Raw genomic sequence first — 17,040 nt, 5'->3', positions numbered from 1 at the left:
GGACGCTGTGACTCAAAGTGACCGCTGGAAAAAAAAACAAGAAAACGTCTCTCAATCCAAACCATAGACGAGTAAAAATGGATTTAACCTCCAATAACCTCAGTGTGTGGTCACTGTGTGTGTGTGTGTGTGTGTGTATGTGTGTGTGTGTGTGTGTGTGTGTGTGTGTGTGTGTGTGTGTGTGTTTAGACCACAGGAAGTGAGGACATTTTGTCAAAGTGGGGACATCTTGGCTGGTCTTCACGTCCTGACTCACATTAAAATGTCTGTTTATGGGTCACAGAGTTCCCCACAGGTCCTTGAAATCCTTGGAAAATCAAGACCTGGGTCCTTGAAAGTGCTTGAATGTTGTTCATAAAGAAGTGAAGTTGATATTGAGCTAAATGTCTCCCTCGTTTGTTACGACGCCACCTACTGTTTGACCTTGGCCTGCGTTGCTTGACGTACGTAGACGAGGCCTACGCAGGACAAACGTGGAGACATCATCACTAGGACGGTGTTGTGGACACTGTCCACTGTCTCTCTGTCTCTCTGTCGTTGACGTGAGATTCCAGAACAATGAGCGAGTAAAGTTAAGAAAGAGAGAGAAAATGACCACGTGATGTCTGGGAAATGAAAATTCACCAAAGACAAAGACTGACTTTGACCCTGAGCTGCAAAGATTGCGTTGATGAATCGTCATTTATTCTGATCTCTGTGTGATTTTTCAGCTTCTTAAATGACTTTCTTCAAACAGCGCCCTCCTGTGGATCATCGGTGGCCGTTTTAATGCTTTAATGTTTTATAGAGCGTCCAAAACTAACACGACAGTAATTCACATGTGATGATGTCACCGATCTGCTAATCCCGACTGAAGTCGAGCTGCAAAAGAGCCGAGACAATTTCACAGCTGAGCAGCTCCAGGCCTTAGCCGCGAGTTAGCATATCTGTACACTGCAGTGTGTGTGTGTGTGTGTGTGTTCGTTCTTGTACTTGCAGCATACTGAGGACCAGTGAGGGTTTTTAACCAACAAAGTGAGGTCATTTTTACGGAGTGAGGACGGTCCTCACTTTGTTTTCATTGAAATCACTTCCTTAGGTTGCTATAACATGCTATACTCAATTGTTTTTTGGCAAAGATTTTTTACAAATTTTGGACGACAGTAAAGTATGACGTTTTTTTTGGTCAAATCTTTTTTTATTTTGGTCGACATAGTATAAGTATGATGTTTTTGTAAAATTATGGACCAAAAATTTTTGGTCAATTTGTTTTTTAAATTTTGGTCGACATAGTAAAAGTATGATGTTTTTGAAAAATGTTGGACCAAAAATTTTGGGTCAAATTTTTTTTTTCAAAATTTGGTCAACATAGTATAAGTTTGTTGTTTTTGTAACATTTTGGACCAATCATTTTTGGTCAAATTTTTATTTTATTTTGGTCAACATAGTATAAGTATGATGTTTTTTTTAAATTCTGGACCAAAAATTTTTGGTCAAACTTTTTTTTAAAATGTTGGTTGACATAGTATAAGTATGACGTTTTTGAAAAATGTTGGACCAAAAATTTTTGGTCACTTTTTTTTATTATTTTGGTCGTCATAATATAAGTATGATGTATTTGTAAAATTTTGGACCAAAAATTAAAAAAGAATCAAAAAATTTTTCCAGCCCTTTCTGCTCTGGGGCTCCACCTGCAGACATTTTATGGTACTGCAACCAGTAGTTCTTTATTGATGTTATTCATGAAGTAGATATTTGTTGATAATTGTGTTGACTTATAAAGTGGAAATGATGGTCCTCACTTTGTCAGCAACCCAGTCCTCAGTATGCAGCAAGTACAAGAATGTGTGTGTGTGTGTGTGTGTGTGTGTGTGTGTGTGTGTGTGTGTGTGTGTGTGAGTGACACGAGCAGCGCGTAACATAATCCACACGACCTGTGGAGCTGAACTAATCCCAGACGTTTGCACATGTACACTGTCTTTCACACATGTTCATACACACACACACACACACACACACACACACACACACACACACACACACACACACACACACACACACACACACACACTCTAATTAAACCTCTCCGTTCAGATGACACTAATCCTCCGTCGTTACAAATCCTCGTCTCTTGATCTCACACAGGAATAAATCTTCTTATTAACCTTTTTTTTATTTTTTTTATTCCTGCACATAAAAATTTAAGACGATGATTTATTTATATTTTTATATTAATAATGTCATACGTTATCATGTGACATCAATTATTATTTACACACGTTTAAAACTCACTTTATTTGAATCCAAACTCGTTTTTCCTGCATCTGAGCAAACAAATACAAGGTAATAAAAAATAGAAGATAAATACTTATATATACTCTTATTTATTCTTTATTTATGAGCTTAAATAAAGGAACCTTTGACCTCAGAGTCGCACATAAAGTCTGGGAGCATTGAGACGATTAAATCATGTAAATAATTAAAGCATTTGTCGTAAACGTTTGGTTTTTAAATTGTCTTTTTTTTTGTCTTGTTTTTATGAAGAGAATAAAGTTTAACCTTTAAAATTAATGAATTTATTTAGTGTTCTAGGGTAGAAGAAATGTGCTTCACTGTGATTGGTGCAAAGGTAAATTATATCCGTTTAAATGAATATTCTCTCACACAAAAATTCACACGTTCATATTCAAACGTGCTGAATCTGAAAGATTTCTGCAATTTTCAACGACAACAAAATCAAACCAAACAACTGAAGATTTAAATCTAATCTGTCAAACGATATTAAGATTTTGTTGTGCAATAAATTCTTCATTTAAGAAAAAAAACACAGTTTTCTGCCTCTCTATCCCCGGCTCCATCCTGCAGTACTGTCTCAAACCTCTGGGGGGCAGTAGAGTTCAAGCAATGTTGCACGAAAGTTTGGCCTCAGAGGAGGAGGATGATGATGATGATGATGATGATGATGAAGGAGAGAAACGCTGTTTTGTGTCAATCGTGTGTTTGTGAGGATGTGGTGTTTCAGTGTCAGCCTGAACCTCATTTGCATAACTATTTTAAATATAGATGTGACTTTGAACGACTTTTCCACCAAGTCTGACTCGGTTTTTTCCTTCTCTCTTTGCTTTTTCTCTCCTTCCCTCCCTCCTCCCTTCCTTCCCTCCCTCCTTCCCTCCCTCCTTCCTTCCTTCCTTCCTTCCCTCCTTCCCTCCCTCCTTCCCTCCCTCCTCCCTCCTCAGCTCAGAGGATGGGGCGGAGCACTCAGGTACCATGTGACACAGAGTATCCAGCCTTCGTGTCAGAAAGAACCATCAAAGAGAACATGGGCAACATCGACTGTGACGGCTGCATCAAGTAAAGATACACACACAATACACACACACACACACTCACACAATACACACACACTGATCAACAGAACACTCTCTCTTCCACTCATTCATCACTGCCATACATCTGTTATATATATATATGTACATATATATATACGTACATATAAATGTACATATATGTATATGTGAGCGAGGGAATGAGTGTGTGGGTGTGTGAGTGAGTGAGTAAACGAGTGAGTGAGTAAACGAGTCAGTGTGTGAGTGAGTAAACGAGAGTGAGTAAACGAGTGAGTGTGTGAATGTGAGTGAGTGAGTAAACGAGTGAGTAAACGAGTGTGTGAGTAAACGAGTGTGTAAGTAAACAAGTGAGTGAGTGAACGAGTGAGTGAGTGACGAGTGTGTGAGTGATTGAGTGAGTGAGTGAAAGAATGAACGAGTGTGAATGTGTGAGTGAGTGAGTGAATGAATGAGTGAGTGAACGAACGAGTGAGTGTGTGAGTGAGTGATTGAGTGAGTGAGTGAAAGAATGAACGAGTGTGAATGTGTGAGTGAGTGAGTGAGTGAATGAATGAGTGTGTGATTGAGTAAACGAGTGAGTGAGTGAATGTGTGAGTGAGTGAACGAACGTGTGAGTGAGTGATTGAGTGAGTTCCTCGTGAACAATTTGTGTTTTTTGTCAGGCAGTTGTGAGGTTTTCGCTGTGGTGTGTGTGTGTGTGTGTGTGTGTGTGTGTGTGTGTGTGTGTGTGTGTGTGTGTGTGTGGAGGGGTTTATTAGCTATAATATTCACAAATATAAAGCTCCACGTTTTCTGCTTCTTTAGTTTCTCTTCACATGACAAAGGTCCTTAAAGGACACAGAGACATAGATCAGGTCCTGAAAGGACACAGTTTGTCCTCACTGTGAAGATGTTCTCACACAGTGAAACCATGACTCAGCTGTTTAAATCATCGTTAAACATCATTAAAGCCAGTTTGTGTGAATATTTCCTGGTTTCTTTTCTCCATAAAACAAAGAAATAATTTTTTGGTTTGTGAACAAAAACGAGACATTTGACAAACACTGATCTGTATATTTTTACAACATTTTCTAACATTTTATGAACCAAAATAACGGCTCATTAGTCGCAGCCCTGGTTTATTTATTAATGTGCTCATTAGTATGAGGACATGAGGACGTGAGGACATGAGGACATGGCTGCTCGTCCTGTAGTCCAATTAAAAACAAACTTTAAATCCTAGAAAGTTCTGAAGCTTCAAATCAAACCCAGAAACAAATAAAAAGAAGAAATCGTATCATTATAAAAACAATAAGAGCTCAATTAAAAAGAACCTCAGAGAAATTCATCTGTGGATTGTTTTGTTTCATTGATGATGATGTTTGGTCATAAAACGATGAAGATGATGATGATGATGAAGATGATGATGAAGATCTCCAGTGTCTTTGTTTTTTAACCAAAAATGATTCAGTTTTAATTAGTTCTTTCTTTTATGAAGAAGAAGAAGAAACCAGGAAAATAGTGAGACAGGTGTGAAGACAGTGAGACAGGTGTGAGGACAGTGAGACAGGTGTGAAGACAGTGAGACAGGTGTGAGGACAGTGAGACAGGTGTGAGTACAGTGAGACAGGTGTGAGGACAGTGAGACGGGTGTGAGGACAGTGAGACGGGTGTGAGGACAGTGAGACGGGTGTGAGGACAGAGAGACAGGTGTGAAGACAGTGAGACAGGTGTGAGGACAGTGAGACAGGTGTGAGGACAGAGAGACAGGTGTGAGGACAGTGAGACGGGTGTGAGTACAGTGAGACGGGTGTGAGTACAGTGAGACGGGTGTGAGGACAGTGAGACGGGTGTGAAGACAGTGAGACAGGTGTGAGGACAGTGAGACAGGTGTGAGTACAGTGAGACAGGTGTGAGGACAGTGAGACAGGTGTGAGTACAGTGAGACAGGTGTGAGGACAGTGAGACGGGTGTGAGTACAGTGAGACGGGTGTGAGTACAGTGAGACGGGTGTGAGGACAGTGAGACGGGTGTGAGGACAGTGAGACGGGTGTGAGGACAGTGAGACGGGTGTGAGGACAGTGAGACGGGTGTGAGGACAGTGAGACAGGTGTGAGGACAGTGAGATGGGTGTGAGCTGACTGACTGCCAAATAGTGAACTATTCTATGTATCCACCAACAGACTGACTGCCAAATAATGAGCTATTATCGATTTCCACCAAGAGACTTGCTGCCAAATAATGAGCTCTTCTCCATATCCACCAACTGACTTGCTGCCAAATAATGAGCTCTTCTCCATATCCACCAACTGACTTGCTGCCAAATAATGAGTTCTTCTCCATATTCGCCAACTGACTTGCTGCCAAATAATGAGCTCTTCTCCATATCCACCAACTGACTTGCTGCCAAATAATGAGTTCTTCTCCATATTCGCCAACTGACTTGCTGCCAAATAATGAGCACTTCTCCATATCCACCAACTGACTTGCTGCCAAATAATGAGCACTTCTCCATATCCACCAACTGACTTTAGCGTCAACAGCCTGGATTAAAAAGAGTTTAGATTAAAATCACAGTGGATTAAAAGCAGGATCACAGTTTCATCTAAGAAACGAGGTTTAATCAGAACTTTGTGACTGAGGCAGATTTGTAATGAGTGTAATAAAGACAATGATTCCCTGATGAGAGCAGATCATGTGGAGTCGCTGCAAAATTCTTCTTCGTTTTTTACGATTTTGGTTGCGAATCGTCGCGTTAATTACGTATAATTGTGATTATCTGCAGGATCTGCAATGACTTTTATACGAGCTTCCACAGATTATCGTCGCCCGCTGGTTTTTAACGTCTTACAAATGTTCGCCGTCGCAAAACAACGTGAAAATAACGTTTTTTTTCTCAGTTGAAAACTCAAACATTGATGCGGCTGCAGGATCGTTGGTGTTCACTCGTACTTTTTACCTACGAGTCAAACTCGCGACCCTTAATTTCACTTAATATCAAGTTATAATCTAGTTATTTCTCCATGTTTTTGTGTAATTTAGTGTCATAAATATGTTTTTTTTTACTGTAATATCGATCATCATAATGTGACGTCATGATGGAATATCACCCCGGAACTTCCTCTTGACTGCCCCCTACTGGCCAGATTAGATGCTCTGTGGCCTGCGTTATGATGTTTTTGATAATGCAGATTAAATCATGACATCATCATAATAACAACACAAATGACAAATAATGATTGACTGTAATAATCGGACGAAGCATCATAGGAAAAATAGACGTAAAAAAAGACGTATCTTTCAAGAATAAAGTCCTGATTTCCTGCTTTTCGATCTCTGTCACTCAACCGTCTGTGTCTCTCTGTCGCCCTCTGTCGTTTGTCAGAGGAAAGGCATTAAAGTGTATGTGTGTGTGTGTGTGTTCTTGTACTTGTGGCATACTAAGGACCAGTGAGGGTTTTTAACCAACAAAGTGAGGTCATTTTTACGGAGTGAGGACATTTTGGTCGGTCCTCACTTTGTTTTCATTGAAATCACTTCCTTAGGTTGCTATAACATGCTATACTCTGTTTGTCAAAACTGTGTGTCAAACTTTTTTGTCAAATTTTGGACAAATTTTTTTGGGTCAAATTGTTTTTTCAAATTTTGGACCAAAAATTTTGGGTCAAATTTTTTTTTCAAATTTTGGACGGCATAGTATAGTATGAAGTTTTTGTCAAATTTTGGGTCAAAATGTTTTGTCAAATTTTGGGTCAAAATGTTTTGTCAATTTTTTTTGTCAAATTTTGGGTCAATTTTTTTTGTCAAATTTTTTTTTTTAAATTTTGGACCAAACATTTTGGGTCCAATTTCTTTTTCAATTTTTGGACGACATAGTATATAGTATGACGTTTTTGTCAAATTTTGGGCCAAAACATTTTTTTTTTTAAAAATCGAAAAAGTTTTCCAGAACCTTTTTGCTCTGGGGCTCCACCTGCAGACATTTTATGGTACTGCAACCAGTAGTTCTTTATATATGTCATTCATGAAGTAGATATTTGTAATTGTGTTGATTTATAAAGTGGAAATGCTGGTCCTCACTTTGTCAGCAACCCAGTCCTCAGTATGCAGCAAGTACAAGAGTGTGTGTGTGTGTGTGTGTGTGTGTGTGTGTGTGTGTGTGTGTGTGTGTGTGTGTGTGTGTGTGTGTGTATGTGTGTGTGTGTGTGTGTGTGTGTGTGTGTTCAAGGCCAGCAGCTGTGCTGTCACAGTGTGTTTCAGTCTTTCCTCCACGAACACTTTGCTCTGCGTTGTATCAGCGGTGCAGCTGAGCAGAGTCCAGACTCATCTCATCTCATCTCGGCTCAGCTCGGCTCGGAGCCTGAACCCAGATTATTAAAACTTCCTCTGCAGATCCTAATTCACTGTGAGTGAAAGTGGCTCGGCCCGGTTGGGTTTGGTTTGCTCCGTCACAGTGGGGACGGCTGCATGAGGATGCGGTGGATCGGTGCGGCTCGGGGTTTGTGGTCAGAATAAATTGGTCATGGTATTAAATTAGAGAGGATGGAGATATTCCTGTAGATATGGGATTAGGTTTGACCCGTCAGGTGTTTAGTTTCCACTGACTTCTACTTCACTACCACGGTTTGTGTGTGTGTGTGTTCCATTAAAGTGTAACAATGTTGGATTTCAACCTTCAAATAACATCTCTAAGATTGTTCTGATGATCCGTGCATGAACTTAGAGCAGGGTGAACGTCACCACAGTCAAACTGTAGGGGGAGCCACAGAGTCAATACGACTTTGGCTCCGTCCCAATACCCCCCCCCCCCTACAAATTCCCACTTGGTTTGGAGCGCCCTCAACCGTAAATTCAACCCCACGTTGAGGGAAGTTGCTTCCCTTTGGAATTGGGACACCACTATATGCAAATTAGCGTCGTGAACGTAACGTACGTGCTAACCTACGTCACGTGTTGACAATTCTATGGTATTTGTGTTCAAGTTAACGCCGGTACACACATCCACACACTGACAAAACTACACACATGTAGCAGAGATGACGGGCAAACTCTGTCAAAGCACTCGGCAAATAGCCGCTAGCTAGCTAGTTAGCTAGCTGCTTTCATAAATGGTCACTTATTTTCTGACATTAGTGTTCAAAGCTCAACGGTCCTCTGGATGTGTATCAAACCAACATATTCCAACACATTCCGACATTGTAACACGCTTATTTGCGAAAATATATCACAACGGTAATTGTTCCTCGGCAGATGTGGCCGCCATCTTTGTTGGAAAAAATCAGCCGGCTCGCTGAATTCGCAAAGCATCATGGGTAATTTCACCTTCCACTTCTTTTTAAGCACCAGAGCTCACTACGTTTTGAGGGTTGATATAAGGAGAAAATCGCATTTTCCCTTCGCTCATAGCTACACGAGAACGAGCTAAATTTAGGGTTAGGGCAAAAATGTAGAGTTAGGGGAGGAGGTTTTGGGGCGGGGCCTAAGTCTTACTTTAATATTTGACCCACAAGAGTTTGTTCTCGTCCGTGATCGATCTGAACGCTTGTTTTTATAAACTCTCGTGAATGTTTCACGCTGTTGTTTTATTGTGAGTTTTCAGGAACAGTTTTAGCTGAAACTGTAAGACTTTAGCGATGACTTTAGCGCTGGTTCTCAGGTGTGAAGGGAACTTCCCTAAAGGTCGTTCCGTTTTCGCGCGTTAATTTAATCTTCACGCTTTCACACGCGGACGTTTCCCTCTGATAAACAAACGTCTTTCGCGGTGAACGTGATCGACGACGCAGCTGCGGTGGAAGAGAGAGACATAAAGATAAAGAAGAGAGAGGGCGACAGAAAGAAGAGATCATCTTTACGACCTCTTCATAAAACTTATCCACGCTCGTAAATCAGCGTCCAGGAGGCCGAGGCCTCGTCTCTCTCTCTCTGTCCGGTGAAAAACAAAACGCCGCCATGGGAAACTCTGAGCTCTGACGTGTGCTTCACATTCGTCTTTGGAGTGTTTTATGTTCGGCAACACTTCATCCACGCTCGCCTCGCAGACGAGATTACAAAGACAAAAGAGGCGAGTTCCAGGAAAAGATGTGTGTGAACTTTTATCTGGAGGTCTGTTGATGCGAGTCCGTCCACACGTCTCTGTCCTGAACACTCAGAACACAAATCCTCTGGACACACATGGACATTTACATCAGAACCATGAGCTTTGTCTCCTCATCAATCCAACTCTGACCTTCCTGTCTGTCTGTCTGTCTGTCTCTCTCTCTGTCTGTCTGTCTGTCTGTCTGTCTGTCTGTCTGTCTGTCTGTCTGTCTGTCTGTCTGTCTCTCTTGTGATTGGCAGGTCCTTTGTGATCCAGCAGATACCCAGCAGTAACCTCTTCATGGTGGTGGTGGACAACCAGTGCGACTGCAGCATGTTTGAGCCGATCACCATGGACCCTGTGGAGATCATCTATATCCTTTTCACAGGAGGAGGAGGAGGAGGGGTGTGTGTGTGTGTGTGTGTGTGTGTGTGTGTGTGTGTGTGAATTATAGTCCTGGAAATAGTCACATGATGGTGGTTTGGAAACAAGAGAAATGAATAGTGCGGGGGAAGGAAATATCGTAAACCAAGATGGAATTCATCAACCTGTTTGACGTGAATGAAAAACAACATGAGGAGCATCGATTTAAGACGGATGTTCAAGGGTTCAGGATGGATGATGGAAGGATGGAAGGATGATGGATGAATGGATGGATGAATGAATGAATGAATGGAAGGATGGATGAATGATGGAGGGATGGAAGGATGGATGGATGAATGATGGATGAATGGATGGAAGGATGGATGAATGATGGATGGATGGATGGATGAATGATGGAGGGATGGATGGATGGATGAATGAATGGAAGGATGGTTGAATGATGGATGAATGATGGATGGATGGATGATGGAAGGATGGATGGATGAATGATGGATGGAAGGATGGATGAATGAATGGATGGACGGATGGATGATGGAAGGATGGATGGATGAATGAATGATGGATGGAAGGATGGATGAATGATCGATAGATGGAAGGATGGATGAATGATGGATGGAAGGCTGGATGAATGGCTGAATGATGAATGAGGGATGGAAGGATGGATGATGGATGAATGATGGATGGATGGATGGAAGGATGGATGAATGATGGATGGAAGGATGAATGATGGATGGATGGATGAAGGATGGATGAATGAATGGCTGGATGGATGGATGAATGAATCCACGACGGCTCCGTCCTCTCTTTCCATATTTAGATAGATGAAGACAGAGAGCAGTACCACTGGAACCTGTAGGGGGCAGTGTAGCTGTTCATTATTTCTGATCGTGACAACACGCGACTGCTCAGCAGTGGGCGGGGCCTAAGGCTCGGCGGTCTCTTAGCAGTTAGCAGAGCGGTTGCTAACATGATGATCGTGTCACGTCCGCCAACAACTTTAGCAGGAACTTTTTCTCCTTTACTCGGGATATCGACAAATCTAATTAGTTTTTCTGGTGATATTAGAGACCGTTTTGAAAGCATCGTTCTGATGGTCTTTGACAGTGCAATTTTTTATTCAGATGCTAATGATGACGCAGCCTCCCCTACACATCCATGATGTTCCTGCTAATTTGCAGGTTAGAGGTGAAAGTTTAGATAACGACAGCATCCTCTGTCCAAACATGTCCTGAACTCCCCAAACCAAAGCATCGTCGTCTTGGCATCGCTTCCTATCAGGCACAGAATTAACTTCAATGTCGTTTTTTGGCGTCGTGAATTCTGAAGATTTGAACCTGGCACTGACTCCGTTCTTTCCTGCCAAGATGGCGGCGTAAACAAACAGAGTCACGTGACTCGGTCTGGGCCTCGCTGTTCCAGGACAACGTGGACGTTTGTGGGACATATGTTTCGAATGGACATCTCTGTTTGTACCTAAAGCTCAAATGAGCCTTGAAATATTTTTCCAATATTCAACAAAACCTGTTCCCAAACGTCTCCCCATTGAGAACAATATCAACGTGACCTCATTATCGTTATTAACTTAGCTTTTCTTTTTGTTATCGGAGCCAAACTTTTCTTCTTCAGCTGTCACAATCGCTGTAGTCTGACGGGAAAAATGGAGAGCGTTTATTTTGAAGTTGTGCTTTTCGGAGTTAGTTTGTTTGTCTTGTGCCCCTTCTGCCAATGATCCAGGGTTTGGGGGACGACGTTGATCTGAAACAGGAGGCGTTATTTGTCCCAGCTGTCACAGGAATGTCTCAGGGATTCTCAACGAAGAGCTGGAGAAGGTTGTTGGAAATGTATGGGGTCGGGGTCACGGTTTAGGGCCAAGGGTTTAGGGTTTAGGGTTGGGTTAGGGTCAGGGTTTAGGGTTGGGGTCAGGGTTTAGGCTAGAGGATTTAGGTTTAAGGTTTAGGATTGAGGTTAGGGTTTAGCAGAGGTGGAAAGTAACAAAATACATTTACTGAAGTTACTGTATTGAATACTTTTTTTGGTGTATGTTGTATTTTTAAGTACAACTTCAAATCAGGATGTTGTATTTTACTCGAGTACGTATTGACTCAAGTATTGTACTTAGTTTACTTTATAAATCCTATCCGTTACTGAGTAAAATTACAAATTCAGCACAATGAAAACCTACAGGGGGAAAATATACACCAGAACCAGACAATGATGATGTGATTATCACCAGCACTGGCACATGAACATAGAGGGCGTGGCCAAAAGTGATGTCATATCCTGTGTCGCGCAGAGCGTGAGCTCCAAAATAGTTTTTGATTTCTGACCCGTTGTCATATTTCTACTACGCTCACACACCACGCAAAGTAACTAAATAACTTTTACTTAAAGTACATTTCAAACTAACTACTTTTTACTTCTACTGGAGTACATTTTCAGATGACTACTTTTACTTCTACTTGAGTAATATTTCATCAAAGTATTGGTACTTTTACTCGAGTACAATATTTTAGTACTTTTTCCACCTCTGGGGTTTATGATAGAGGGTTTAGGATTGGGGTTAGGGTTTAGGATTGGGGTTAGGTTTTGGGTTGGGGTTAGGGGTTAACCCTAACCTTGTGCATGGGTGGATGGATGGATGAATGGATGGGTGGATGGATGGATGGGTGGATGGATGGATGGGTTGATGGATGAATGGATGGATGGGTGGATGGATGGATGGGTGGGTGGATGTGAAGCCAAAGCTCTAAGACACTTTGACGGTGCATGTTTAGCGTGTTATAGACAGTGATCTATAGCAGACTCGGCTCACACACTCACCACATCCTCCTACGACAGCGTCCACACAGTCCGGTCCTGCTGTGTGTGTGTGTACAACACTGTTTATTTGGCCGCTCAAACCCCCGTCGTCCTGTTACCGCGCAACTAAAGAAAACCCCGGAAAACATGGCTGGGGTTTTTCTGCTCGGACTCAGAGACGCACACACACACACATTCCTTTCCATTACGAGAACGCAGCAGGAAGTGTTCCTGCAGAGCGAGGCCTTCATCATGTACTGTACACGTCTGTTACTGCCTTGACTTCAGCCGAACATAATGAATCTCTGAAGTGCGAGAGGTTGAAGACGCAGAAGGACAGGAGGCGTCCAGACACCTGTCACCCCTTCCACGCCGAGGTATTCTGCAGCACATTCACACAAACACGTCACACGACTGCTTTTCCTGGAACAATGTTGATGCTTCACCTTTCTCTAAAGCATGTTCACGGTTTTATTTCTAAGGCTGGCTTTACACCACAACGCTCCCGGGAGAAACCGACAAAAATATTTGATCAGATTTGTCTTTGGTTCAGACGGCGACAGCGTTTTTGGGGCTTAAAAACATACAAAATAATGAAGCCGCCCTCCAGAGTGTAAATCTTAATGATGGATGGATGATGGATGAATGATGGAAGGATGGATGGATGGATGAATGAAAAACAACATGAGGAGCATCAATTTAAGAGGGATGTTCAAGGGTTCAGGATGGATGGATGATGGACGTATGGATGGATGGATAATGGATGTATGGATGGATGGAAGTATGGATGGGTGATGGATGGATGATGGATGGATTAAGGATGATGGATAATGGATGGAAGGATGGATGAATGGATGGATGATGGATGGATGAATGAAAAACAACATGAGGAGCATCAATTTAAGAGGGATGTTCAAGGGTTCAGGATGGATGGATGATGGATGGATGGATCGATGGACAGCTGGATGGAAGGAAGGATAGATGGATGATGGATGGATGGAAGTATGGATAGATGATGGATGGAAGGATGGATGAATGGATGATGATTGAAGGATGGATGGAAGGAAGGATAGATGATGGATGGATAAAGGATGGAAGTATGGATGGATTATGGATGGATGAATGGCTGGATGGATGGATGCATGAATCCACGACGACTCGAATGCTACTTCGCGCTACTAGAGAGAAGTAGAAGGAAGTTTCAACGCTCCTGCTGTTGTTGTATGGCAGTGCTTCACAGCGCCACCTAGCCACCTGGCATGCATACTACATCACATTTCACACACTTTAGCGTCACCGTGTGCAGATTTACACCCAAAGACGCTCGACTGAACGCTAAATAAAAAGTGGGAACGTAACGACCACTTTTGAGGTTTGTGTTCAGATGGTTGTCGTGTAAAGCTAAAGCCTTATGTTTTGTGGATTTCTGTGGAGTCTGGAGGTAAAAAGTTTAGTAGTACACAGTTATTTTGTACTTTGTTAAAGTTGTAAAGATGCTACAACCTCATCCTCATCCAAACAAGCTGAATGAAGGACACTGGTCTCATTGGTGCAGTCGGTGACTTCATGACTCTCCTGTAGATTATACTACAACACCTATTTGGGATGATTTGAAATGATTTTTTGGGAATTTTTATCCAGAATATGAGTTCATCTCATCGCTGTTATACAGCGCAGTGCCTTTAAAATCACCCCAGACTTCACTGGTTTCCTGCAGATTATATTACGACACCTATTTGGGAAAAACAAATGGTTAACAAGGTTAACGCACGACGCGTTTCCATGACGACTGACCGGAAAAAGACCCGCGTGACGTCATGTTTACGGTGCCACGACACCGGAGTACCAGTTAGCTGAGTTAGCTGCATTAGCTCCTTTTAGCGCCGTTAGCGTTAGCCTACAGTGGAACTGGAGCGGTCTGTTTATTAAAGGAAAAGAGCAGCGCTAACAAATAACCAGCGTATCTGTGTAACTGCGTATGTTTTTAAAGTTTAGCGTTACTTTAGAGACTCATTTTAACAATTGGAGTCACGTAAACATGACGTCGCGCTCGTCTTTTTCCGGTCAGTCGTCATGGAAACGCGCCGTGCGTTATCGCGTTTTTCAAACTCGACGTTCGACGGTGACGTTGGCGGCAGATGCTGCGAGTTTTAAACTGAACTTTTGGGGATTTGTTGGCGTCTGTGGACTTGTAGTCTTGTGTGTTTTTTCTATAGCTTTATGAGGTCATTTTTTTTATCGCATGTCAAAGTTATTCAACGTTTTTAAATGGGTTTTAGACACAAACAGATGACGGCATTATCAAGATGGTGCTTTTCACCACTGCAGAGTCTGGAATTACTTTTTAATTGTTATGTGTCCATTGCCAATGGATTGTTATGCTCCGCGGAGCATATAGCGTTCGCACCGTTCCGTCCGTCCGTCCGGACTAAAATGAATACCTTCCTGTGCGCGTACGTCCTTCACATTTTGCAGGATTGTTTAGTGGTTGAATATCTCCAGGCGTTTTTTTCGTTTTGATCCAAAACCTTTTTTTGAATTTTTCCTGAATTTTTACGCGGTTTTTTTGCAGGGAAATGTGAGAAATTTGTCAACGGCACTTTACGAGCTTGTCAACGCGATAACTTGACAAATATTCGACATATTGATGTCAAACTGGCACTGTCCATGCCTCTTACAAGTATCTTGGACAAGTTCGAAGATGGGTGACCTTGACCTACTTTCCAAGGTCACAGCTGTACTTGAAACTTGAAAAATAGCCAAAAACCGGCACTTTTCAAGCTTGTCAACGCGATAACTTGACAAATATTTATTGTATTGCTGCCAAACTGGCACTGTGGATGCCTCTTACAAGTATCTTGGACAAGTTCGCACACCACATGTCCAAAGTGGCCTTCATTGCCTATGCAAATTTTGCTTTAACGTTGGCATAAATGTGGGCGCGTGGACTCAGCGCGGAGCATTAGTAGTCGTCGACTATCACCACTCTAGTTTATACAAGTTTCTGGTTTAGGTGTCAGAAGATTTAACCTCCACATTAACATCTATCTCCACTTTAAAACGTCGAGTCCGTGTCGTATCCAGTCCGTCCCGTCCCTGCTGACACGATCCCGTGGATCCGCTCGTCTGTGGACGCGTAAACCAGAAACATGACTTCTGCACAAACGCCTGTGGTTTGCTGAAACACATGTTCCGGGGCTACTGGACTGAATGATCTGTGTTTGATTCAAACGTCGCTCCATGTCCTTCTTGTCCTTCAGGAGAATTCCATGGAGTGTGGAGCAGCTGTGGCGCTCGGCTCGTCGTCTCTGGCGGCGACGCTGCTCTGCTGCGTCCTCGCCACGCTGTTCCCTAGGTGACCAGAGCTGGCCACGCCCCCCTCCGTCCAGCGCTCAGCTGGGATCGACTCGGCTAAAGTGAAGTATTGAGACAACGTTACAGAAGAAGAAGAAGAAGAAGAAGAACAACTCGCCCAGTTTCAACCTCAACGTCGACAAAAAAAATCCCCAAAACCCTGAGGTGAAAAAACTGATCAACGTGATTATTTAGTGCTTTGAAGCAAAGTCACACGAGAACTCGGTCACAGTCAAAACGCTTTCAACGCACTAAAGGTTCACTATGTCAAATTTAGCGCCATTTAAATGGTGAAGTTGCCGCTCCGTAGCCTTCGGTTAGCGTCGAAAAACTGAAAAGATATTTTACTTTGTCCTTTTGTTTGTTGGCTACTGTACAAACGCGTTGGGGTCCAAAATGGCTGCCACCGCAGCGCTAACCTAGCTTCTTATGTATAAAATATGAAAAAAATCTTCAAGTTCTGCCAAGTGAAAATGAAAAATGATTCCAGCAACATTTTACAAACTGGACCTTTAACATTTTGCAGTCAGTGTCTGACGCCTGGTTTACAAAGCAGTGTGTGCGTGTGTGCGTGTGTGTGTGTGTGCGTGTGCGTGCGTGTCATGACCTTCTATGTAATAACAATTGTTGCTGAAATTTGTCGTCCGAGGTTATTCGAGAAATTATTCTGACAAAATGTGGTCAAAATGACCTTTGGACGTTTTCATTGACTGGTGCTGGTTCTTGGAAACCAACCAACCCTCCATACAGGGTCCTTGAAATCCTTGAAAGTCTTTGAAAATCACCCTAAACAGGCCTGGGTCCTTGAAAGTGCTTGAATGTTGTTCATAAAGAAGTGAAGTTGATATTGAGCTAAATGTCTCCCTCGTTTGTTACGACGCCACCTACTGTTTGACCTTGGCCTGCGTTGCTTGACGTACGTAGACGAGGCCTACGCAGGACAAACGTGGAGACATCATCACTAGGACGGTGTTGTGGACACTGTCCACTGTCTCTCTGTCTCTCTGTCGTTGACGTGAGATTCCAGAACAATGAGCGAGTAAAGTTAAGAAAGAGAGAGAAAATGACCACGTGATGTCTGGGAAATGAAAATTCACCAAAGACAAAAGACAAACACTGACT

At 42.5% G+C, this 17,040-nt stretch overlaps 1 protein-coding gene across 1 annotated transcript in view; it reads left to right on the top strand.

Annotated features, from left to right (window-relative positions):
• Nucleotides 1–15,923, top strand: part of cacna2d3a (calcium channel, voltage-dependent, alpha 2/delta subunit 3a) — a gene marked incomplete at both ends in the record, with an annotated part of 143,308 nt that extends 127,385 nt beyond the window's left edge. Inside the window, 5 exons of the mRNA XM_083894955.1 lie at nucleotides 3,216–3,330; nucleotides 9,642–9,786; nucleotides 10,944–10,950; nucleotides 12,853–12,941; nucleotides 15,825–15,923. Coding sequence (XP_083751081.1) covers nucleotides 3,216–3,330; nucleotides 9,642–9,786; nucleotides 10,944–10,950; nucleotides 12,853–12,941; nucleotides 15,825–15,923 — 455 coding nt within the window. The remainder of the gene's footprint in view (nucleotides 1–3,215; nucleotides 3,331–9,641; nucleotides 9,787–10,943; nucleotides 10,951–12,852; nucleotides 12,942–15,824) is intronic.
• Nucleotides 15,924–17,040: the final 1,117 nt, after the last annotated feature.

The sequence above is a fragment of the Microchirus variegatus genome (genome assembly GCF_963457635.1).
Source record: "Microchirus variegatus genome assembly, chromosome: 9".
In the NCBI taxonomy this organism is placed as follows: Eukaryota; Metazoa; Chordata; class Actinopteri; order Pleuronectiformes; family Soleidae; genus Microchirus; species Microchirus variegatus.
The sequence above is the reverse complement of the archived record's forward strand: the minus strand, read 5'-3'. Positions and strand labels throughout refer to the sequence as shown.